We start from the raw sequence: 26,608 nt of genomic DNA, 5'->3' as shown, positions 1-26,608 counted from the left end.
ACTACTCCATTGTTATGCAGGCCCTCGTGGACCACAGAGATCACTTTATGAATGTCAATGTAGGCTGCATTGGGAAAGTTCACAATGTCAGGGTTTCTTACCAATCAGGAGTCTACATTCATGGACAGGCTGGGACACTATTCCCACCAAATGACATGGTCATAAATGTAATTACTGTCCCTACCATTATTTTGGGGAACCCTATGTGCCCACTTTTGCCTTGGCCTATGAAACATGCTCTGATTTCAGAGGTCCTGACAAAAGATGGTTTAATTATACGATGAGCAGATGTAGAATGGTTGTCTGAATGTGCTTTTGGCAGATTGAGATCCCACTGGAGATGTCTACAGACATGTTTAGATGCCAGTGTCATCAGTGCTGTCTGCATTACTGTACTGTACTGTGCTCTTCACAATCTTTGTGGAGCCAGAGGTGAGCCATTTCCCCCTGAATGGACCTATGACAGTGAGGGGCTGCTGAATCAGTGCCCTCAGCCAGAAAATGCACCTACCACAGCTGGCGCAGGTGAATCCAGGCATTAGAAGTCAGGGATGCTTTGTGCTCCCACTTTATGGACTTGCCTGGCCCCATGGAAGAGGGGGAATAGTACTCTATGAATGTGCTTTTGCGGTGGGAGGTATGGGGCTAATTGCTTTGGGGTGGATTCAGTGCTTGGGGGGTGGGGGCTTGATTGCCATGCAATGTACTTATTAATGACATGACCACTTATGAAATGGGGGTGCAGGATGAGTCACAATATGTATTCATATAAGGAAGTGCTGGGGGGACGGATAGCTCAGTGGTTTGAGCGTTGGCCTGCTAAACCCAGGAGTGTGAGTTCAATCCTTGAGGGGGCCATTTAGGGATCTGGGGCAAAAATTGGGGATTGGTCCTGCTTTGAGCAGGGGGTTGGACTAGATGACCTCCTGAGCTTTCAACCCTGATATTCTATGAATCTAAGTGATTGAAGAATGGATTGCTGTACCTAACTGTATAGAGGAATAGTGTTTGTTTATTAATTCCTAATTGTTCCCAGTCATGTGTTTAGCTTTATTATTTCAATTCATGATTGTATGATGAGATGCAGTGATAGCAATAAACTTTGATGAGATAAAAGGCTTTATTTATAAATGTGTCAGAACAGTACAACAGTCACCCATTGCCATGCAGGCGACTTCCCATACAACATCCGAACAGTTACAAAAGAACATTTCCAAAAATCCAGGAACTGTGTAGCAAGTGCCTGGTCCCACACTGAAACACTGTCCTCTAGCTGCGCAGAAAGCCTCAGCCTTCCTCCTGCCTCTTGGCATGCTTTTTCCCCAGTCTTAAGTCCCTCTGTTTCTGGTACTGGCCTTGCTTGTTGAACCATAAATTCATCATGGAAATGCTTTCTCTTGGAACAAAGTCCAGAAGGTACGCTGGGGCCAGGCCTGAACTACACCGTCAGGGGTCGAGCTGTGGAGGTACAGCAGCCGGTAGAGGGGGCCTGAAACAGGGGGCCTGAAACGGGACAAGACAGTGTCACTGTCTCAAAAAGCTCAGGGGAGGAGCACAGAATTAATTCTTGTAACATTTTAGGTCCTTGAAATTCCACATTTCAAAACTGAACTGCAATATATTGTGAAAGGGATGTTTCACTTCCCTGGACACGGCCTGGTGAAAGTAATGCAGAGACAATGGTAAGTTAAAAATTCTAATCTGTTTTTGTTTTACAAAAATTGCAGAGCTACTTATGGTGGGGTAAGGAGGCAGTCTGTGACCTTACTACAAAAACCTTTTTCTGTCCTTTCAAGCCTTTCACATTTTGGAGGCCGTAACTGTTCTTGCGGCGGCATATTGGCAAAGCTGATGGTAGGAAACCTGCAGTGTATGCAGCTGGAGTATTCCAATATAACTGAGCAGCACATCTATGAGTGGACACGGCTGGATTTCCAATTAAGCACAGTAGACACATGCCTGGGGAGCCAGCATTCATGGGGGCCTAAAAGTTAAGTGCATTAAAAGTTTCATTTTTTATGGAAAACACGAAGGTCAGCTGTAGGCAGGGGGTGGGGGTGCTGAAGATGCTGTGCCTAGGGGCACGTAAGGTGTAAATCGCCCTGTGAGTAGAGTGGTCTAATTATCTACCAAAGTGGCCTTGGAAAATACGCCCTTCCCCACAACCGGACTACCTATCTGGGGTTCCTGCTCACAGCTATCAGCACCTGGGATTGGGTCAGAATTCATGAGGAAATCAACAGGCTGCATTAGCTTCCACAGGGCTTACCCTGTTATGGCTGCATAAGAAAACAAAGAACTCCACAGCCTTTCTCCTCCCCACGCTCACATTTCTTGGCAAAAAGTCAAACCCCAGTCAGACTTGGGATAGATGATTGTCACTTATGGACTTCCTCTAACTGAAATGGACTAGTTTTGAAAATGGATCACGTTTTCCCAAACACACACATACACAGTTTCCGGGAAGGTCCATAGGCCATTGATTGATTACAGAGCAGTAAACAAAGGCATGGCAATATAATGTTATTTTTAAGAAACAGGAGTGGCCATAGCAAAAATCGGTGTCTTTCCAATAAAAATACTTTTTAGAGCTGTTCTTTACTATTTGTATTTCCTGGTGGCCATTTTGAACTCCACATGAGGGGGAGGGGTGCGCCAAGACTGTGATACAATCTGCCATTAGCGGCTACAATGAGCTTCTCAGAACTTTTGCATTGATCTATATAGTGGAAACCCCTCCTGTAGCAATAAATATTAAATTGGAGCCAGACACTTACCAAGCTCAGGGGCGGCTTCTGTCCCTTCCATATCTGCTGCTGTTCCTTGAGGGGGCATCAAACAGCTCCTCAGAGTATGGACCCAGAAGTTGCCACTGATCCTGTTCCAAAGTGTGCTCTGGGACCCGCCTCAGCAACAGAGTGACTTCATGGTCCTCACTCAGTGTCTGCTGGCTCCCATCACTCCCCACGCTAGATTCTGCAGCTGGCAGGTCACATCCGAGCTGACCAGGCCATTATGCACCACAGTTTACTCTGTCCTGGGTGCAGTGCCAGGCTAACACCTCATAAAACAGGCAGGGTGCCAGTGAGTTGCCTGAGGTGTGGATCTGATCCCTGGTCTTCCGGCATTTGCTCTTGAGCTGCTTAATCCGCTCCTTGCACAGTCCAGTAAATTGGCAAAGCTGTCAGTTTCTTTGCAGTTTGCTGGTATGCATGGTCACTCTTGGTACTTTTACTAAAGTTTTACCACAGTTTTGTTGGCCTCGCACCAGAGATTCACCAAAGCTGGCTGTGCTCCCATCACCATGAAGCAGCGCACTTTGGAAGAGGCTTGTTCTGTTCAGTCTCCATTGCAAACACAGAAGGCTCCCAGATGGTGTTTGCAGCTCAGTGAAGACAATGGAAGGGTTAACACTGACTCACTGAGCTGCTGCTGTGCACCAAGAGGAATGGCTTCCGTTTTCAATTGAGTTAATTGGAGATTCTTAGGATAGAGGATAAAGGCAGTTGTCCCATGAGATTGTTGGATACTTTTGGCAGTCTCCTCAAGACCTGAGTCAAGTGGGGCTGCATCTACCCTGCAAAACAATAGGGCTTGAACCATGGGTCACGGCCTGTCATAGGCTCAGATCCTCCACCCTTGCTGGGTCCTAGGTTCGAGCCAGAGACTGAGAGATTTGTGTGTAGACAGAAGGGGTTTTTGGCTCAAGCCTGAGTCTGAGCCTGGCTTACATTGCAGTATAGACATACAGTACCCATACACAGTTGCAGAGGAGCAACAAACCAGGGTTACAATTAAATCTCGTGCACTGCTCCCTCCTCAGATTTCCTGCTATGACGATTTTCCTTCAGAACGAAGGGTTTGGAAAAATTTAGACTAAAAGAGAAGAGTCTGGTAATGCATTGGCTTGCTGTTATTGTGCTCCATTAATGAATTAACAGTTTAAAAAAATCACTATTTAAACATTTTTGTATACATTAGACATAAGGACTAGAATTAAATGTTGAGAGACTAGTCAAACAATCTGATTGTCCAGTGTATACAGTTCAGAGCTTTAAACTCGTTAGAAATAAATTCATCTTTAGAAATGCCTTGAACAAAACAACAAACTGCATGGGCTGTTAAACAAAACATATGCCTGCTTTCCCCCGCCCCCCAAATAACGGGCATAGCAACACTGAAACTGATCTCAAAGTAAGACTGTCCTGGGGATTCATGAAAGGAAGTTGTGTTATGGTAATGGCATATCATTTTAAGACTGACATACTGGTAACCTGAGAACCCTAGCATCATTATTAGTTTAGTACAAGAGTTATGAGTGCTTAAGTTGGTATCTACTGCAGCTCTATTAATAAGACAGTATTAAACCTGTATGCACCTGAATTTATTGTCTAAAAGGAGGTGCAAATAAAACGAAGCACATTGCTTAAATTAAGTTCTTCTTACTGTTAGCCAGTATGGATGGAGAAAGATTTACCTTCTCAAAGTTGGGCCTATATCTAACTAGTCTACAGTGTCATTTTTTCCATGACAATGCATGCTATCAATAGATGAACATTTCAGCTTCAAACTTTCACTTGAGTGATTTTTTTATTTTTATTGTTTTTAAAATAGCAAGTTAAGCTTTTTCAAACCTCAAAAATAAGATTTGGGTTTAATCCAAGTTTGGGGCAAAGGTTCAGTTCTATTCTTACCCAGCCCAACCCAACCCTAGTTTATACCAACTCTGACTGTACGGCATGCTGTCAGCGTACCTGCAGTGCAGCGAGGAGAAGACCACAGGCAATAGAAACACTGATCTCATTGTAGTAATGGGTCTTCTTTTGGCCATTTGGAAGCATCCCGTACACCTGCTTAAAAATGAGGATCAGGTAGGGAGCTGTATCCAGGTATACTTTTATCCAGTTTGTTCTGCAAAAAGGTGATTTTTGAAGACATTTATTCTGCTGTCTCATTGTTTTCACTATCATATATATGTGTTGGCTATAAAAGGTTGGTACAGATGTACAACAGCTATAACAGGTGTTTTTTAAGCTACTTCTTAGTTATTGATCTTAAACAACATTTAAATGAAGTTTGTTGGATGTTTTCCTAGAAACAGGTCTGAATTAGAACCCTGGGTCCCAGCACTCTCAGTCTATGGATGGATGAGAGAAAGATTTTACTTGCCTGCTCTCTAGTGTGCAGTTGCATGAGAATATAGTGCAGATATATCCCCTCCTACCTGTGGACTGACCTCATGAGCACTCACCCACAGGCACTGGGAACTAAGACAGTGGCATGATTTTCAGAATTTCTGGGTTCCTATAACTCCCACTGTAGTCAGTGGTGCTTACTGGTGGGCCACGGACTTGGGAACTTTGGATAAGTTTTAAAGCTATTTTGTGTAGTACATGTCCATCTAACCTAGATCATTGACCTGTCCTTGTGTAGGTCATCTCTTTTGTGCTTCAGTCACTTTGGTTCCATATATGTTGTTATAGGAATTTATGAGATGGCCTAAAAGGATATATAAAAGACAGCTATTTCCTCCTATTTTCATGTATATCTCATCTCATTATGCAAAGAGAGAGATATTTTAATTACATACATAGTACACATCTAGTTTGATCTTGCACCAGCATAATAATTACCACTGTAATAAATAAATAAGTGTACATGAAGAACAATTGATCCCCACCCACTTTATAACAGCCCCTAACATATCTGAAGACTTATCAGGTGCCCCGTCAGTCTTCTTTTCCTCAAAACTAAACATGCTTTTTGAAAAGCCTTTCCTCATTTTATCATTTTTGTTGCTGTCTTCTGGACTCTCTCCAAAGTGTCCACATCTTTCTTAAAGTATGGTGCCCACAACTGGACACAGTACTCCAGCTGAGGCCTCCTCCCCAGTGCCAAGAAGAGTGGGACAATTATCTCCTGTGTATGACATACAACACTCCAATTAGCCTTTTTTGCAACAGTATCACGTTGTTAGCTCATATTCAATTTGTGATCCATTATAACCCCCAGAATGCTCAAAAAGGCTAAAAAAAAATAGGATTTTAAACTGAGCTGAATAATTCTGTTTTTCCTTGAAGTAAGAGGAAAAACAAGCAGTGCTAGTGTGAATAAAATTCCCTAACAGGCCTTTTCTTTTGTCTTTCTTGCTTGCAGTTAAATTTATTTATTTACCTTGCCCAAGATTTGTAAAACTGACTAACAATTTTGGGTGGCTCAGTATTCAGGTGTTCAGCTTGAGACACTTAATGGGCCAGTTTTGACAAGGTGGGTGCTCATCCTTTTATAAAAATCAGGTTCTTTCAAGATGTCTCAAGTCAGGCACTCAAAACTCTCAAGTCACTTTTGAAAAATCTTGGCCCGTTATTTGCCTTGATTTTTGTACCTCAGTCTCTTCAGGTCATTAACCCATCGGTCTCCCATTCTTTTCTTGTAGTTTATTTCCTCCTCCTCTTCGATGATCTCCCGAATCCTATGTTTTACTTCAGGATCCTGCACTACCACAAAGGTCCAAGGCTCAGTGTGCGCTCCACTTGGAGAAGTTCCTTTATGCAAATAAATGCAAACGTTAAAAATCAACCAACAAAATGCTAAGGGAAAATAAATGAAGAGTCAGATCATCTTTCTGGGGGATACAGGACTGAATTACAGAGCAATAAGAAAGCAAGCTGACCAAATGGGAAAGAAGGTATTCATGCCCATTGATGTTGGTAGTCTCAGTTCATTCTCTTCATGGAGGAAAGCCTAAAGTTCCTGTTGCAGGGCATGCCTGTGCTGCAGTCCCTCCTGCAGCATCAATGTGGTACTGCACCTTACTCTCTGCCTCACTCTCCTTCTGTAACACTGACAGAGGGGTATGCACAGCTGTTTGCCCCCCTCCCAAGTATTAATGCATACTCTGGGTTAATTAGTAAGTAAAAAGTGATTTTATTAAATACAGAAAATAGGATTTAAGTGGTTCCAAGTAGTAACAGACAGAACAAACTGAATTACCAAGCAAAATAAAATAAAACACGCAAGTCTATGTCTAGTACGGTAATAAAACTGAATACAGATAAAAACCTCAGCAGTTCCAGTAAGCTTTCTTTTACAGACTAATCTCCTTCTAGTCTGTGTCCAGCAATCACTCACACCCCCTGTAGTTACTGTCCGTCCACTTCAGGGACTCCTGATGCTTGTCTTAATTATATCTGCCTTGGGCTTGTTTATTACAAAACCTCCTACAAAATGATCCATAACAAAAAGTTCCAAATAGTCTCAAAAGGTTCTTCTGGCTTTCAAGGTTCCTCTGAAGCCTGCCCCTGAAATCCTGTTACCAGACCCCTCAGGGTTACTCTCAATCTTTATTTTTCTCCTTAGGAGCTGGGTAATTCAAGCAGTTGTTATACCTCAGCTGACCCCACTTAATCCTCAGACTCAGAGGGTTTGGCAGTCTTCTGCTGCTGATGTCTGTTCCCTACTAATTGAGGAGCCTTCTTAATTCCCTTCAGTATCTGCAGGCACCTGTACTGCTATGAGGAAGGAGGCAGCATTTATACTGGTCACCTTTTCCCAGCTAATCCTCCATTGGCTGGGAGAGAGGGAAGCCTTGCCCCACCCTCTCTGCAAGGCTCCTGGCCCCAGGTCCCTAAAGAACAAGGTTTCGTCCTAAACCATTCTTACTCCCAGGACCAATTCTCTCTCAGTATCTCCGAGTTCCTTTTATCTATAATTGGACCTTTTAACTCTTGAAGAGCTACACCAGGTGGTGGGATAGACTATCACTAGGCAATACTGCCTTTAAGAGGAGACTACGCCATCACAGTTCTGATCAATGTCAGACATGTTAAATCCACTGGTTAGTTCCTATCTAATGTCTGTTCCAATTACTGTCTTTAAATGAGAAGAAAGAATTTAGATATTTTTTAAATTTCATACATGTAAGGTGCCTGTCAGCAGGCATCTAAGTGCCAAATAGTAATGTATTAAATGTACTAATGCAATGTATTAAAATCAAAGTAAAGCATCAACCAGCCTGAATATATAGCCAATTAAAACCAAAGGCTTTGTTTGGCTTCAGGGAAAAAATGCTGATGGCCATCCTAGCAGCCAAAAGGACTGAGTTTCCGATTTACACAAAGAATAGGAATATTAGGATGCAAACATCTGCCAAAGAGCATACAGGTTTGATCTGACAGACCCAAAGGCAGCTGGCACATGTAAGTGTTTACGAAATCTGAACTTGTTCACTCAGTCCTGATTGCCATGCACAAATACAGTGGAAAGAGTATTTAACTGGCTGAAAACGAATAAAATCAAAGCTATAGAATATACACATTTTGCAAGACTTAAATGCCTTAAAGAAGTAAAGTGGGTATAAAAGAGCTTGATCAGATCTTCATATTGACTGAATGGACTGTGCTCCCCTGCCCCTCTTTTAAACAGTTTTAACTGTTTGTAGGTCTTAGAAACAAATGACCATTTGCTAACCAAAGCCCTGCTTAAGTTTGAGATACACCATGAACAAACTATTTAAAGATACCACTCTCGCTCCCAAATTAAATGTGGTTTATCAATTACTTTGTTTCTCCTGAGAGTCAGACAAGAACTGATGTTTGTTTTTTCCCCTTTCTCCACTCCTCAAAGCTTTCAGAGAACTTCATCTATGCTGCAAGCTTGTTCATTTTGTTGCATGTGCCAGAACATGTTCAGTTTTTTAATGATTGCCAGCTAATTGAAATACATCACCATCTTCTTAAATGCAGGTACAGTAACAAAACAGCTCACAGATTTTTAAACACGGAAACAATCCACTGCAAATAGTGGCTGGGATCTCTGTATTAATAATCCTGCTTGAGGCTGCTGAAACCTACTCTAATCCTCCTCACAATTTTAGGCTTTACTAAAAGCAGCCAAATTCTAGGACAAGATAAATAATGGGGGTCAAATTCATCCCTGACTGAAGTCAATGGGATTACAGCAGAGTTGAGTCTGGCCCTGCAGTAAGAGACTGACACACAGGAGTTCTGGCAAAGAACTAAAATGTATTTCCCAATCCCAGCCATGTGACCTTGGTTAGGATTCCAAAGGTTACCCTGGTAGTCACATTGGTGCTATTCAAGTGTTTCTGAATACTTATTCAGTGCCGATTCAATAGGCCTGCATTTAAAACTAGGAGCATGGTTCTAAGATTTAATTCCCTATGTCTTTCCATATCACTCTTATCTTATGCATTTGAGGAGCAGGAGACCAGTGCTTCTGTCACTCTCAAGAGATTCATTCATTCAGTACCATACCTGCTGCTTTGATGACATTATTAATGACCTCTCTGGGGACTGGCTCATTGCTTATAAATCTGACAGACCGTCTCTTACTGAGAAGCTCATAAAATTCCTTTGACCTCTTAATCATTTCATCCTCGGAGTAACGCTCAGCAGAGAAAGAGACATGTGCAATGTTTTCATCTAATCCCTGCCAGTCGCCATCAGCATCTGTAAAGAAGGAGCAGAATGCATGCACTGTGGTAAGGATTTTCTTCTTGCTGGACGAAGCCATAAATATATTTGACATTAATCACCGTAATATGTTTTAACCTAAATTTGTACCTGTACCTCACTGGAGAACCAGAATTCCTAGCTGCCAGATGACCGAGAGCATTAATCTCCAGCTCTAGTTGTAAAATGCACTGAATAAAGAGGCTGTTTAAAACAAATGACCAGGAGCATTCCAGGTTCTAATCATGCTATAGCCACTGACTCCTTGTGTGACCCATCATCAAGTCATGACCTGTTGTGCTTCAATCAATGCATCCAGAAAACTGGGTTAAAGAATAAGACCTTGCTGTGAAAGAGAGAATACATTATAGCGAAGATTCAGCTAAATTAACAAAAATAAAATGTGAGTGCTACACTTTTTTTCCCCGAAGCATACCCCTAAAAGGTCAAACGAACAAAGTCAAGAAAGGGCTAATTACAAACATGTGAAATTTCCTTTTGGGGCTGATTGCCAGCCTCTGTTCATGGTCATGTCTCATACTAAAGGTGCTATAATGCAGAGCTCAGTTCAAATGTGACTTTGTGGTTAAGGTCTGTGGTTTCACAGTGCTTTTTCTGTGTGACAGCATTGGGAGAGGGAAAGAGGGGCACCTACACTTGTGACAAACCCATACTAAACTGGAGATAAAACATTGATTTAAAATGCTTCCTGCTAGCATACATTAACACACAGCTGGCCTGATTCTCTACTCACATCTGTTTACACAGACATAACTTTATTGACTTCTTCAGTGAATTTATTCATAATTTGCACTTGTGTAGGTGAGAGGAGGCTCAGGGCCAGTTTGTTTGGCTGATGGGAACTAGTCATAACAATTTTAGCCTGGGCCTGGCCCAAATCAGCCAAGCAAACTGTGCTTAAAGATGTTAATAACAATTCCACCAACTTAGTCTCATCCCTAATGGACCCAGAAAGTAGAAAGTGTGACTTAAAAAAAAAAAAGGATTTTTAACTAACAATGTTTTTTCTAAGTTGAACAAAACACAGAAAAGAAGACAGAGTGGTAATTTTCTTATAATGTTTTTGTGTCTGCATTACTGACTCCATCAGCTCATGTACTGCCGGTCTCTACCTCTTTCCCTTTCATAAATTCATAGATATTACGGTCAGAAGGGACCATTATGATCATCTAGTCCGACCTCCTGCACAACGCAGGGCACAGAATCTCACCCACCCACTCCTACGAAAAACCTCTCACCTATGTCTGAGCTATTGAAGTCCTCAAATCGTGGTTTAAAGACTTCAAGGAGCAGAGATCCTCCAGCAAGTGACCCATGCCCCAGGCTACAGAGGAAGGCGAAAAACCTCCAGGGCCTCTTCCAATCTGCCCTGGAGGAAAATTCCACTCTCCGACCCCAAATATGGCCATCGGCTAAACCCTGAGCATATGGGCAAGATTCACCAGCCAGATACCCAGGAAAGAATTTTCTGTAGTAACTCAGATCCCACCCCATCTAACATCCCACCACAGGCCATTGGGCCTATTTACCATGAATAGTTAAAGATCAATTAATTACCAAAATCATGTTATCCCATCATACCATCTCCTCCATAAACTTATCGAGTTTAATCTTAAAGCCAGATAGGTCTTTTGCTCCCACTGCTTCCCTTGGAAGACTATTCACTCCTCTGATGGTTAGAAACCTTCATCTAATTTCAAGTCTAAACTTCCCAATGACCAGTTTATATCCATTTGTTCTTGTGTCCACATTGGTACTGAGCTTAAATAATTCCTCTCCCTCTCCGGTATTTATCCCTCTGATATATTTATAGAGAGCAATCATTTCTCCCCTCAACCTTCTTTTAGTTAGGCTAAACAAGCCAAGCTCCTTGAGTCTCCTTTCATAAGACAAGTTTTCCATTCCTCAGATCATCCTAGTAGCCCTTCTCTGTACCTGTTCCAGTTTGAATTCATCCTTCTTAAACATGGGAGACCAGAACTGCACACAATATTCCAGGTGAGGTCTCACCAGTGCCTTGTATAACGGTACTAAAACCTCCTTATCTCTACTGGAAATACCTCGCCTGATGCATCCCAAGACCACGTTAGCTTTTTTCATGGCCATATCACATTGGTGGCTCATACTCATCCTATGATCAACCAATACTCCAAGGTCCTTCTCCTCCTCCGTTACTTCTAATTGATACATTCCCGGCTTATAACTAAAATTCTTGTTATTAATCCCTAAATGCATAACCTTACACTTCTCACTATTAAATTTCATCCTATTACTATAACTCCAGTTTACAAGGTCATCCAAATCTTCCTGTATGATATCCTAGTCTCTCTCTAAATTGGCAATACCTCCCAGCTTTGTATCATCCGCAAACTTTATTAGCACACTCCCACTTTTTGTGCCGAGGTCAGTAATAAAAAAGGTTAAATAAGATTGGTCCCAAAACTGATTCCTGAGGAACTCCACTGGTAACCTCCCTCCAGCCTGACAGTTCACCTTTCAGTAGGACCCGCTGTAATCTCCCCTTTAACCAATTCCTTATCCATCTTTCAATTTTCATATTGATCCCCATCTTTTCCAATTTAACTAATAATTCCCCATGTGGCACGGTATCAGACGCCTTACTGAAATCTAGGTAAATTAGATCTGCTGCATTTCCTTTGTCTAAAAAATCTGTTACTTTCTTAAAGAAGGAGATCAGTTTGGTTTGGCATGATCTACCTTTTGTAAAACCATGTTGTATTTTGTCCCATTTACCATTGACCTCAATGTCCTTAACTACTTTCTCCTTCAAAATTTTTTCCAAGACCTTGCATACTACAGATGTCAAACTACCAGGCCTGTAGTTACCCGGATCACTTTTTTTCTTTTCTTAAAAATAGGAACTATGTTAGCAATTCTCCAATCATACGGTACAACCTCTGAGTTTACAGATTCATTCAAAATTCTTGCTAAAGGGTTTGCAATTTCATGTGCCAATTCCTTTAATATTCTTGGATGAAGATTATCTGGGCCCCCAGATTTAGGCCCATTAAGCTGTTCGAGTTTCGCTTCTACCTCAGATATGGTAATATCTACCTCCATATCCTCATTCCCATTTGTCATGCTACCATTACCCCTAAGATCCTCATTAGCCTCACTAAAGACTGAGGCAAAGTATTTGTTTAGATATTGGGCCAGGCCTAGATTATCCTTGACCTCCACTCCATCCTCAGTGTTTAGCAGTCCCACTTCTTCTTTCTTTGTTTTCTTCTTATTTATATGGCTAAAGAACCTTTTACTATTGGTTTTAATTCCCTATGCAAGGTCCAACTCTACTTGACTTTTAGCCTGTCTTACTTTATCCCTACATGTTCTGACCTCAATAAAGTAGCTTTCCATGCTGATCCCTCCCATCTTCCACTCCCTGTATGCTTTCTGCTTTTTCTTAATCACCTCTTTGAGATGCTTGCTCATCCAGCTTGGTCTACAACTCCTGCCTATAAATTTTTTCCCCTTTCTTGGGATGCAGGCTTCCGATAGCTTCTGCAGCTTTGACTTGAAGTAATCCCAGGCCTCTTCTGCATTTAGATCTATAAATTCTTCAGTCCAATCTACTTCCGTAACTAATTTCCTTAATTTTTGAAAGTCAGCCGTTTTGAAATCAAAAATCCTAGTTGCAGATTTATTTTTATCAATCCTTCTGTTGAATTAGCTCATGATCACTTGAACCAAGATTGTCCCCTACAACCATTTCTTCTATGAGGTCCTCACGACTCACAAAAACCAAATCTAAAATGGCATCCCCTCTAGTCGGTTCAGCAACTACTTGATGAAGGAATCCATCAGCTATCACATCTAGGAAAATCTGAGCCCTATTATTATTACTAGCATTCGTCCTCCAGTCTATATCTGGGAAGTTAAAGTCTCCCATGATCACGCAGTTTCCATTCCACCACGCAGTTTCCAATACTAAATACTAAAAACATTAAAGAGGGCTCTATCCATATCCAAATTAGATCCCAGTGGTCTATAGCACACCCCAAGCACTATTCCAGGGGAGGCTCTAGTAGTTTTCTTCCCCAATAAGAAAAGGAGTACTTGTGGCACCTTAGAGACTAATAAATTTATTTGAGCATAAGCTTTCGTGAGCTACAGCTCACTTCATTGGATGCATTCAGTGGAAAATCCCCAATGTAATTTTTGCCCAGACAGACTCTGTCTTATCCATTCCATTGCTTCTTATTTCTTTACATTCAACCTCATCATTGATCTACAATGCTACTCCACCACTTTTACCTTTATTTCGGTCTTTCCTAAACAGCACATACTCTTCAATACCTGTAGTCCAGTCATGACTACTATTCCACCATGTTTCTGTTATCCCTATAATATCTGGTTTCACTTCCTGCACCAGTAGCTCTAGTTCCTCCATTTTGTTACCTAGGCTTCTCGCATTGGTGTACAAACATCTTAATTTTTGCTGTTTGGCCTCACTCACATTCTGTATCCTATTAGGCACGGTCATTCTACAGCCAGTATAACCTATTAGGCTGGCATCCACACTACCCTTCCTCCTTGTATACATTCTCCTACCCCTGGCTATATCCTTTCTTACTTCATTTTCTTCCCTCTCAATGCTAAAATCTGGCGTGGACATCTCCCAACCATCTCCCCCAAATTCCTAGTTTAAAGCTCTCTTAATCAGTTGTGCCAGCCTCCATCCTAGAAGTCTATTTCCTTCCCTACTCAGATGAAGTCTATCCCAAGAGAACTGTCCTCTGTCCATGAATGCCTCTCAGTGGCCAGACATCCCAAAGCCCTCCTTATAGCACCACTGCCTAAGCCATCTATTGATAGTCATAATCTTGTCACAGCTTTGTTGCCCTTCTCTAGGAACAGGCAGAATCCCACAAAAGATCACCTGAGCTTCGATTTCCTTAAGCATCTTCCCCAGCCTAGCATAGTCTCCCTTAATACTTTCCAGCGAGAATCTAGCCATATCATTTATTCCCTTTCTTAAAACCTAAAAACTATTCTTACATTTCACTGAAATCTTGCCTTTTATTTTTTTGATAAGATGAGATTTCTGTTGGCTCGGAGATCCATTCCTCCCCTTATACATTCCACAAGCATATAAGAGTTCTTAGGATAAAACTTGTTTTATTTTTTTGCAATTATTAAATTTAGTGAAACCCATTTAGCCGTTATATAATGGACATTCAGTAATACTAAGTCATCTGCCAAGATAGAGAATTGAAAAAATTGGAATATTTTCTTTTATGATCTCATTAATTGTCATTTGGCTATTATTCCAAAATAAAGGGGATACTACACAGTCCCAAGAGGGTCGCTATATGATCTTGAACAGGTTCAAAAAGAAATTCTCTCTCACTTTTAGTCTATGAAGTTTTTTGGGGGACCCATTCAATGTATTTGCTCATTCTATAAACAGGTTTAAAAATGTTTTCAAGGATAGCTTAGCAAATGGGAGGCATTGCAGCCTATCCAATTTCATACTTAGAATCCAAAAAGATTCTGGACTTTGGACCATATGCATTTCATTGTACATAAAAAGAAATCACTGCAATATTTGTAACATTTCATTTTCATTTACCATGTGCATACATTATTTGTAAGGAGCTGGTACAAGGACAAGGGTAAAAAGTAAGAGACTAACATTTTTGCTGGAACATTATTGATCTCCAACATGAAAAAGAAAACCTCTACGTCAAGGAGAATGCATATCCTTCCAAGGTAGTTATTATGCATCTTATGCAAACTGTGTTATAGGGGGAGCTGAGAGCAGCCCTGATATTTAGGTGGCCTAACACTTTCCATTTTAAAGGATCCTGATGACTTTTACTTCAAAAGCTCTCACATTTCCATTGTTTGTAGCATGTCTTTAATATTCAGAAAGGGAAAAATCCTCAAGCTACAGAGGTGACTCGTTTGTCCCATGAAATTCCCTTCAGTTCTTGCTGAGTTACAAACTGTTAAAAAATGGTGATTTTCTTTCTCTCCCTTTTCATTCCTCAGGAATATGGTGGCAGCATGCCAAAATACTAATTAGGACAAACATTGTAAAGTTGCTGCGGTCACCACCAAAGAGCAGCAGGAGCACCACACACTGGGCTGTGAACACCTGGGAGATAGCAGGTTGGTGGGGGGAGGGGGTGGAGAGAGAAAAGAGATATGGGCAGGGCTGACAGCTCCCTTCCTCCCTGGACCTGGCACACAAGAAATTGGGGTTTACATGGTGGAACCATCTTCTGGTAACCTCGACCCAAAGCACTCCATAAAAACTTCACAAAGACAATATGTAAGCAGTCCACAGAGACATAAAATGACACCAGTTAAGGATGCCACTGTGAAACAGATTTCAGCACACCGCTGCTTCTAACTGACCAGTGTCCTTTGCTGGCTCCATATCTGATCAACTGCACATTCACACATCTTTATCATACCCTTGGTACTTCTGTAAAAGAAATCAGTTACCCTGATCACACACATTCCCAAAACTAAAAGGGCCAAATTCTGCCCTCATTTACATGTGCTGCACACAACTCCTAGTGAAGTCAACGGGAGTTGTGCACGTATCTGAAGATGGAATTTGGCCCACAATTGGCATTTGGTTTCAAACCCAGTTCTAGATGTGTGTCAGACTGGTGTATTTGTGGAAGTAACAAGACAGACTGTATTGATTCCTAATACTATATCTAAAGCAACAGAGACGCTGACATGCTATAGAGATCATTCCTATCAATTTGTCTGTAGTGAGTTTTTGTAAACTGAAATGTGTTTGGAGAAAATACCCTAACATATCCATATGAAGAGGACTCTAGAAAATGGTAGCCCCCATTCTCTCTCGTTAGTTGCCTCCTTACAGTGAGGATTAGTCTGGCATTCAGAATTAAAGAAACACCACCCATGAAATGTACTGCACTTTCTATTAGGCCAATTGTTGGAGGAGACCTACTGGTCTGACCTTGGCTCTTAAGCAGGTCGATGAACAGAATGCCCTGCTTTGTCAGCACTCTTTGTAAGCCTATTGCAAAACCAGTAAAAAAAATTATTAGAGGGATAACTACACTAATATGTAAGCTATTACAAGGCATAAACACAGCCATTAATAAAAGAGGTGTGTCAAATGGTACAGAATTAAGATGAACAGTTTGTATTCTTCATATGCTGAAGTTCATTATTGTATAATTCACAACAGCTAATATCATAATAAGAGGTGATGTACTGACATGAAAAGAAGACCTCTGAACATTGCCAACCTCATGGGAGCAGAAGCAGTAGTTGAGAGGTGGAGAGATTCCTCTTTAGGTCTTATAAATTACACTGTATACATGCATTACACTTTTAGAAGAAATGGTGAGTGCATTTAACGAGAGTATATTGCCAGAATCAGGCTTCACTAACATAGGACCTCTTCTATATAACTGTAGCACACTCTTGCCAGTGCTAATGATCTCAGTGGATGATTAGGGCAACAAGGGTAAGAACAGCTCACTTTGTTTTGAATGATCCTTGTCTGTTACTGTAAATTGGCTTTATATGCATCTTTACAAAGCAATTTCACTTGCTTACTTTCCATTATCACAAATCTCCACTGATCTTAACATCTGCTCCAGAAAAAGACTTGCATTTCTTCCCGACTTGTGTCTTAATGGAATATGGCAATAGTTAACTGGGAAAGATTATGAAGAGACAAGGTGGGCAAGGTAATATCTTTTATTAGACCAACTTTTGTTGGTCAGAGAGACAAACTTTCGAGTGTACACAGAGCTCTTCTTCAGGCCTGAAGAAGATATTACCTCCATCCACCTTGTCTCTCTCATATCCTGGGACCAACACAGCTACAACAACACCGCATACAAAGATTACGAAGACATTTCAGAGGTGATCTGTATATTAAGATCCTGAACTTTTAATAGTTAATGGTGGACTCACTAGTCTGAACTTGTCTCAGCAACAGTCTAGATGTAGGTGGAATAACTGTAAAAATTTCAATGAGTTGGAGGGGTAACCCTTCTGCTCGTCAGAGCTGGCAGCAACAAGGGCCGGGTTCAGTATCTAGGGGTTCCATTCCAAAAACACGATGCAAAACCGGCTCGAGCCCCCACCCAGTGACCTGGGACAAATATATACCACCCCTGCTGGGCGCCTCCAAGAGGCAATACTTCCCCTCTCGCAAGCACAGACTCTGAGTGTAGCAAAAAGTCTTTAATTAACAGAGAGAAACAATGTGGCATTATGTTGGGGAAACACCACCAACAGGATTCATAACACAACCTATGAGCAAAAAAGCCACCCCAAGCAAATTGGGGCATGTCCTTTCCCTTTGGCTCTTGAGTCCAGCAACCCAAAAGCACCCAAAGTCCCAAAAGTCCAACGACACAAAAGTCTCTGTCCCTGGTCAGGGCAGCCCCAAAGTTTGAAAGTTTATCTGCAGAGTTTTACCTCCCAACCTGGGTGGAGATGGTGGGTGTTAAGGGGCACCTTACATGGTCCAAGGCTGATTGCCTCACCTCTCCATAGGACTCCGCTCTGCCAGCTGCCCCCATGAGCTGCTCCCGGCATCTGACAAATTGCTCTGCTCTGCCATATATCTTCAGGCTCCCCCAATACTTAACACAACACTCAGTGATTTCAGCTCTTAGTAAGTTTAGCTCTTTTGTGATTTCGGTTTGTACTACGGGAGCCTCAGTAATGGTGCACCATTAGCCCAAAGTTAATTCAGCTCAGCAGCCTATAACTAAACTCCTAATAGAATCAAAATTAACTCTGATATTCCACAATGGAGAGAGGAGGAAGTGCAATTAGCATGTAAGGCCCTCAGCAGGGGCCCCATACCACCAAGTATTAATACCTGTCCCCAGCCTCTCTCCATTCACTGGGTTTTTGGAACGCATGACCCTTGCCTAGCGAGTGCTGCTTAGTTGATGGTGAGTCCCTCCATCATAACAAAAGGCCAAGTACAGTTCCACTGTCCTTGATTCACATAATCAGGATAACAACAGTTTATTCCTGCCCCAATAACAGAGAAACTGGGGCTCCTACAACGGCCAAAGTGACCATCTAGGCAGGGTGAGTGTGCCTATGCAAATGAGATCAGCCGCTGAGGTTCTTTTCCACAACCCACCATGACTCGCCACCAGATGTCAGGGTAGAGCTCATCCTGACTCTGCTTACAGAGGCAAAGCATTTTGGCCCAGATTTTTAAAGGCATTTAGGTGTCGTAACGCCTAACTGATTTAGGAGGCTAAATCTCATTTTCAAAAAGGATTTAGACACTTAGGAGCCTAAATCTCATTGATTGGCAATTGGATTTAGGCTCATAAGTGTCTAAATCCCTTTTGAAAATGAGATTTAGTCTCCGAAATCAGTTAGGAGTTGAAACACTCTGTGCAGCAATGTCTAAATACCTTCAAAAATCTGGGTTTCTGTTACTATGTACTGCAGCTATGAAATTCACAGTTTCTTGCTATAAGAGGTGCTCAGTCTCTTTCATTGTTCATGGCAAGGTTAAAGACATATGTTTACCATAGCTTTCAACAATACTGAAGTGCTCATAGTGCTATTTTGGTAACAGAACAGTGCCTTGGAACATGGCTGTGACGGATGCAAATAGCTATTGTAGATGTAGAGAAGAAGAAAATCTCACATGCCTACAAAATCTACACAAATGAGGAAATTTCTAGGGGGATAGAAATAGAAGAGCAAACAGATCTGCTGTGCTGATACTCGTGACACTAAATGAATGTACTGTGTGCCTTCCACTTAGCAAATGATTGGTATTCGGATGGCTCCAAGCAATATTCTTCTCTTAAACTGGAGAAAGAACAACAACAAAAAGCTCCGTGGCATCTAACCTTTTCACACTCTGCAATTTAATTCCATTAAGCAGCTCTGGTGAGTCCAGCCAAGCAGTAAAACTAACTGTACCTAGTCTGTTACTGCTCAAAAGGTATGTCATTTTCAAAGCACTGCACCATTTTTAGGCTCACTGGATGGATGGATGGATTGATGGATGGATGGATGGATAAGCAAGTGCTAGTGCTAATGGATACAAAGAATATCACTTGAGTCTTATGGGTGCTGATTCAGTAAAAACACTACCTATGTGTGGTTTGCTTTATGTCCAGGCAACTTACCCCCAGTTTATTAAAAAATTTAGAGTCATGGTCCAGTATAGACCAAGTTTGTACTGTATTGAACTGTATGGCCCCACATCTCTTTTACTTCTTGGTTCACAGAAGATGACCCTGTCTCCTTCTTCTGCCTTGCTGTGTGCTAGATAGCAGCTGTCACTTGTCCATCAAACTAGCATCATATTATTTTCCCTTCTTTCTTTTGCAACATGTGTGTTCTCTTGCTCATGACACAGTAAAGCAGCTTCAGTGGGGTTGAGTGGCTTCTTCCAAGAACCAGGAAGAAAAATGAAACTTAGGGCTTGTCTACATAAGGATGCTCAGGAAAGTTTATCGGAATTAACTAACGTATGGTTTTAAAATGGATTAGTTAAACTGCATTAAACCTCTGTGAGCATTCTCTTGTTCAGAATTAAAATGGCCTCAATTTGGTTTAGTTTAATCTCTTAGACAATAAACAAGCAATAATTTTAACTAGGAAAACAGAGTTATCATAACCATATTTTTTCACACAAAGTGGGGACAGCGATTCCAGATGCCCTCTCACTGCAAAATTGTAACATCTGATTGATATTTTCTACACCTATGTTGGTATTTTCACCAAAATTCATTCCCATCTGATGGCTTTTGGTTGATGGGTGTGAACTGGATAGGAGGTCTCAAGCCAGTTGCTAATGAACACGGGTCCACATCACAGAAAACAGCAGAAATAGCTCTTGCAGAGTTGAGGGTTTCTAGCAAATAAATTAAAAATATTCCATCTGGGTTAAAAAAAATAATAAAATAAAAGACACTGCGTTCTACCTCTCCTTGGCCTTGTCTTCACTACGAAAATTAAGACCCGTAATTCACAACCAGTACAATGACAGACAGGGCCCACCCTGGGCAGTGGGGAAGGTAACACTTGAGCCCTGTTTGTACTACAGCCTCCTTCATTGCTACCACTGGTGGAGAATTGCTGGTCAGTTTTTCCGGTGCAGTTTTACACCAAGCTGCTTCTCAAATATGGTTGAACAAGAAGCATAATAAATTTTTTTTTCCAAAACTGTAAGACTTTATTTTCCAAGTCCCTTATCTTAGACCTGGTCTGTGCTTGGAAGTTTTACCAGCATAACTATTTTGGTTAGAGGTGTGATTTATTTATTTTTACAAAAATAGCTGTAGGCCAGGTCTACATTATGATTTTGTTGGCATAGCTATGTCGGTCAGAAGTTTGAAACAACCCACACCCTATAGCCAACACAGCTAACCAGCACAACCCCCACTGTAGTTGCAGCTATGTGGATGAAAGAGAGCTTCTGTCAGCGTAGCTAGTGTCATTTGGGGAAATGGTGTTATTATGCTGACAGAACTCCTCTCAGCATAAGCTGCATCTACATGAGGGGACTCTGCCAGTATTGCTATATCAGCATAGCTATACCAGCAAAGCATTTGCAGTGTAGGCAGGGCACTAGTGTGAAAGCAGCTATACAGATATAAAGCACTTTTATACTGATACAACGGCATCCACACTAGGGAGGTTGTACTGCTTTAACTATACCAGTATAGTTATAGCAGAACAATTTCTAGTGTTGACAACATCTTAACACTACCTGGTTCCATTCAACTGAAACTTTCCACAGAACAACTTTTCCTCTAACTACAGGTCAAACAGGAGACATTTCAGGTAGAAATGAGCCTAGGAAAGTGAGTGAAGCTATTTAAATAAAATATAGTTTATAATGGAAACTCTGTTAATAACCAGGGACTCTGTTCCTGCACCTACTGAAGTCAATGGAAGTTTTACTACAGATTTCAAAGGGAGTATTATCTGACCTTTAATTAAGGCATTACTAGCTCAATAAATCACTACAGGGAGGGCCATATTCTGATCTCAGTTCTATGTAAATCTCTGGGATATCCCTGAAGCAGAGCAGAATTTGCTCAGAGCACATTGTGGCTTTGCTCTTTTAACTTCTCTAGAGATAAAAAGAGGTGCTTGCCTGGCAGAGACGTTGGACTTTAAGCCTCTGTCAAGGTTCCTTCCCCACTCTGAACGCTAGGGTACAGATGTGGGGACCTGCATGAAAACCTCCTGAGCTTAGGTTAAAACTTCCCCAAGGTACAAACTATTTTACCGTTTGCCCTTGGATTTTCGCTGCCACCACCAAACGTCCAACACCGGTATTATTATTATTAGGAAAGAGCCCATTTGGAAACGTCTTTCCCCCCAAAATCCTCCCTTACCTTTACACCCCCTTTCCTGGGGAAGGCTTGATAAAAATCCTCACCGATTTGCATAGGTGACCACAGACCCAAACCCTTGGATCTTAAGAACAATGAAAAAAGCATTCAGTTTCTTAAAAGAAGAATTTTAATAGAAGAAAAGGTAAAAAAGAATCACCTCTGTAAAATCAGGATGGTAAATACCGTTCAGGGTAATTAGATTCAAAACATAGAGAATCCCTCTAGGCAAAACCTTAAGTTACAAAAAGACACAAAAACAGGAATATCCATTCCATTCAGCACAGCTTATTTTCTCAGCCATTTAAAGAAATCATAATCTAACGCATATCTAGCTAGATTACTTACTAAATTCTAAGACTCCATTCCTGTTCTGTCCCAGACCCTTTGTTTCTCCCCCCCTCCAGCTTTGAAAGTATCTTGTCTCCTCACTGGTCATTGTGGTCAGGTGCCAGCAAGGTTATCCTAGCTTCTTAACCCTCTACAGGTGAAAGGGTTTTTCCTCTGGCCAGGAGGGATTTTAAAGGTGTTTACCCTTCCCTTTATATTTATGACAGCCTCACAGCACATGGAGGAGGGATTATTGCTTATTGTTCAAAAGTGAAAAAATCCTACTGTACTAGGGGGATGTTTGTTGTGGTATAGATACAGTAAATGGAGGAAGGTTGTTTAAAAATCTCCCTTTTTCTAACAGGACAAAAATATCTGTTTGCATATGAAAGTTAAATTTAATTTGACTCTGAATATTTTGAACAAAATTTTAAGTTGGCCCATTTTAAATTACTGGCATTTAAAAAAAAAAAGAAGCAAGTAAAAGAAAAAATGTAAAACATTTTAAATATGACCCGTTGGCACTAAGGTCCCTCTTGAAGGACTTATATCTTTTTTGCTTATTTAGAAAATGTACGTTTTAAATTGATGGAGACATTCATAGTCAAAGTGCCACACTGAGAATTCACAGGTTTCAGAGTAACAGCTGTGTTAGTCTGTATTCGCAAAAAGAAAAGGAGGACTTGTGGCACCTTAGAGACTAACCAATTTATTTGAGCATGAGCTTTCGTGAGCTACAGCTCCGATGAAGTGAGCTGTAGCTCACGAAAGCTCATGCTCAAATAAATTGGTTAGTCTCTAAGGTGCCACAAGTACTCCTTTTCTTTTTGAGAATTCACAGATCATCACTTTAATTGGCCACGGGGATTTTAATTTGCCACAGTTTAACTAGAATATTCAAGCATAAAGTGATAAAAGGAAAGGACTTTGTTAATTTTGTAGGGGATTAGTTTTTACATTGTGTAAGGAGGTTATGGTAGATGAAGTGATTATTGTAAAAAGTTATAGATAATTTAGGAAACAGTGACTGCAACTTAATGAGGTTCCATTATTGAGATTTTGGATATACATACTAGTAAATAACAAATTTATTTGGGCATAAGCTTTTGTGGGTTATAACCCACTTCATCAGACGCATGGAGTGAAAATACAAGGAGCAGGTATAAATACATGAAAGGATGGGGGTTGCTTTACCAAGTGTGAGGTCAGTCTAATGAGATACATCAATTAACAGCAGGATAAGGAACCCCCATCCTTTCATGTATTTATACCTGCTCCTGTATTTTGACTCCATGCATCTGTGAAGTGGGTTCTAACCCATGAAAGCTTATGCCCAAATAAATTTGTTAGTCTCTAAGGTGCCACAAGGACTCCTCGTTATTTTTGCTGATATAGACTAACACGGCTACCACTCTGAAACCTGATACTAGTAAATGAAACTTGAAAAGGCTTGTGAAATAGATAGGTAATGTTCATTAGCAACAGACAGAGGAGCAGAAAACTGGTTGAAGTTTGAAGAATTGGAGACATGGGCTCTGGGAGAGCATGTATCATTATGAGATAAAAATCTAAATATAAAACTTTAAAACCACAATGGCTGAAACAGTAGTTTACATCAAATGAGAGTTTTTAAAAGAGCTCTAAAAATTACAGGGGGCAAAAATCTGCAGCATTAGTTTAAGAAAAAACAGAGAGAACTTAGAAAGTATATTCAAAGAGCAAAAAGGAGGAACTGTATATTTTGTGCACATACACACTTACATACCAATACTGCATCAGGATCTGCTAGCATAGGCCAGAGACGCCACATAAGTACAAAGGCCTTGGCTAGCGGTTCCAGTGCAAAAATCAATGCCACATTTTGTAAGTTCAAATTCTCTGCCTACCTATTTCTTGAAAAATCTGACCCCCAGCATACTTCCAAGCAGATCCCAGTCCTACATTCCTAACATAATGAGAGGCAATTTCCTCTTCTTTAGCCCCCTCTCACAATTATATCTCAGAGAAAATCTGACCCACAATTAATTACTTTATTTAAGCTAATCGTGTTGCCCAGTACTTGCTACTTTGGGATGGTCTGACTTATTCTGCCAGAGGTAGAATTTGTGATCTCTGTACTACTCGAAGTACTACAGTGCATTGTAGCAGCAAAGCTATGTCGCAGACTAACTCTGTCTAATTAGTCCAGAGGATCGTGACTCCCCTATTCATACCAACAGATGAAAATTAAACACAAAAATGCAAAGTAGAGTTCTGTTTTCCTTACCTTCTTCCTCTACATGAAGGTCAGTGCTGTCTCTGAGGTCGTCATCCACCCATGGGCGAGATTCAGATTTATTTTTAGTTTCACTCTTCCCTTTCTTCCTGCTTTTCCTGTTGCTTTTCAGTATTATCCCAATCAAAACACATATAATTGCTATAAAGACTGGGGTCAGGGAAGAAAAGCGTTCCATGACCTGGAGTTTAATTTAGAAGGATGCACCTTCCCTTACACTGACAGTTTCTTTCCCAAAAAGAAAGAAAATGGGGACTGGTTGGAGGGTGATAAGCAAAAAGGGGTGGAACAAAACGTGCAGTGAGAAAGGGGAAAGTTCAATACTCTGGTTCTGTTGTTTTCCAGACTCAAGCAAACATTCCTTTTGGCTGCAACTCTGTAGCATACCTCATTTGCTGGCATCCTCTTTAAAATCTGACACAACTGAGCAGTTTTCAAAATGCTGGCTCTCTCTCCCCGTGATCTTAGCAATGTCTTTTCAGTGTCTGCATCATAGTTAGGGAATGGTGGGAGTCCTGGGGCTCCCACAATCACACTTTCTTATTTTGTTTTCTATTGCCTTTCTTCTGTTTTTGTGCAGGAGCAAAGCCAATTTTATTATTTATTTACCCATTTATTTAATATGGGAGGGGTAAAGTTAAATTGGAGTTAAACTGCTGAATATCATTTTAACGAGTACTTGTATACCATGACTAAATCTGTCCACTTCTAATGAAGTGAGGTAAACGAGCTTCTCTTCCAAATACTGTTTTTCCTTTATTTATAAATGCAATCTCTACATTGCTGGGGAGGCAGCTATATCCCCCCATCTCCGTCCCCTGCCCCTCTGCCAGTCCTAGTTGTCTACACCCACGTTATGGTCTTGTCTTCCGTTTGTTTTGTTTCTTTATTTCAGCATTGCCAACCCAAAGCATTCAAAAATTATGATTGAGCCTCCCATCCCCAAAAATTAAGAGATTTAAAAAAAAACTGTAGGTTTTTTATTTGTTTTCTGAGGGTTTAGTTTTCAGCGTTTCAAGCTTTTTTTCTGCAACCCTGAGGGCTAGAAGCTAATTAGAAAATAGATTTTTAAGGTGTCTATTTTTAATTCCTTTAAAAAAAATGCTAAGTGTTGTTCTTCTCCCTTTGAGGTATAAAAGGATCTTTTGAGCGGGCCAGAGAACACCACTCAAACACGCTTCAGTGTCTCTACCCCTCAAGCTCCTATGCCACAGTCTCTTTCTGCCTAATGCTTCCAAGTCCTGGGAAAAGCCGTGTACCATTAACAAAACAGCGACACTGACCACACAAAATGTGCTGTTGACTGCAAAAAACTACAAACCGACTGGAAAAAAGAGACACATATTCTCTATCTATAAATGGACACAAATCAGATGTCAAGAATTATAACATTCATAAACCAGTCGGAGAACACTTCAATCTCTCTGGTCACGCAATCACAGACATGAAGGTCGCTATCTTAAAACAAAAAAACTTCAAATCCAGACTCCAGCGAGAAACTGCTGAATTGGAATTCATTTGCAAATTGGATACTATTAATTTAGGCTTAAATAGAGACTGGGAGTGGCTAAGTCATTATGCAAGGTAGCCTGTTTCTTCTTGTTTTTTCCTACCCCCCCCCCCCCCAGATGTTCTGGTTTAACTTGGATTTAAACTTGGAGAGTGGTCAGTTTAGATGAGCTATTACCAGCAGGAGAGTGAGTTTGTGTGTGTATGGGGGTGCGGGGGATGTGAGAAAACCTTGATCTATGCAGGAAATAGCCCTACTTGATTATGTAAAGAGTTGTCACTTTGGATGGGCTAGCACCAGCAGGAGAGTGAATTTGTGTGGGGGGTGGAGGGTGAGAAAACCTGGATTTGTGCTGGAAATGGCCCACCTGTTGATCACTTTAGATAAGCTATTACCAGCAGGACAGTGGGGTGGGAGGAGGTATTGTTTCATATTCTCCGTGTGTATATAAAGTCTGCTGCAGTTTCCACGGTAAACATCTGATGAAGTGAGCTGTAGCTCACGAAAGCTCATGCTCAAATAAATTGGTTAGTCTCTAAGGTGCCACAAGTACTCCTTTTCTTTTTATATTCTCTATCGCTTTTGTTAATTTCTTTCAGTTACATTAATCTTAGGGCTACTTGTTATAAGATTAGCTCCA

At 41.0% G+C, this 26,608-nt stretch overlaps 1 protein-coding gene and 2 long non-coding RNA genes across 4 annotated transcripts in view; 1 reads left to right on the top strand and 2 right to left on the bottom strand.

Annotated features, from left to right (window-relative positions):
* The window catches only part of IYD (iodotyrosine deiodinase), a 30,535-nt gene extending 5,796 nt beyond the window's left edge, over nucleotides 1-24,739 (bottom strand). Inside the window, exons 1-4 of the mRNA XM_048844280.2 lie at nucleotides 24,450-24,739; nucleotides 9,276-9,470; nucleotides 6,386-6,545; nucleotides 4,755-4,911 (exon numbers count right to left, since the gene is read on the bottom strand). Coding sequence (XP_048700237.1) covers nucleotides 4,755-4,911; nucleotides 6,386-6,545; nucleotides 9,276-9,470; nucleotides 24,450-24,636 — 699 coding nt within the window. The 5' untranslated portion in view covers nucleotides 24,637-24,739. The remainder of the gene's footprint in view (nucleotides 1-4,754; nucleotides 4,912-6,385; nucleotides 6,546-9,275; nucleotides 9,471-24,449) is intronic.
* LOC142071579 (uncharacterized) lies at nucleotides 1,102-4,746 on the bottom strand. 2 transcript variants are annotated; one of them, XR_012667695.1, is made up of 2 exons: nucleotides 2,778-4,746; nucleotides 1,102-1,984 (listed from the first exon to the last, which is right to left on the bottom strand). It is a non-coding gene; the product is annotated as an uncharacterized LOC142071579 (long non-coding RNA). The 2 variants fall into 2 exon arrangements; XR_012667696.1 differs by having other exon boundaries at nucleotides 1,102-1,503.
* Nucleotides 1,471-26,608, top strand: part of LOC142071580 (uncharacterized) — a 179,103-nt gene continuing 153,965 nt past the window's right edge. The window contains exon 1 of the long non-coding RNA XR_012667697.1: nucleotides 1,471-1,682. This is a non-coding gene — a long non-coding RNA (uncharacterized LOC142071580). The remainder of the gene's footprint in view (nucleotides 1,683-26,608) is intronic.

This window comes from Caretta caretta, chromosome 3 (assembly GCF_965140235.1).
Source record: "Caretta caretta isolate rCarCar2 chromosome 3, rCarCar1.hap1, whole genome shotgun sequence".
In the NCBI taxonomy this organism is placed as follows: Eukaryota; Metazoa; Chordata; order Testudines; family Cheloniidae; genus Caretta; species Caretta caretta.
Note: the sequence above shows the minus strand (reverse complement) of the source record. Positions and strands in the feature narration are given on the sequence as shown.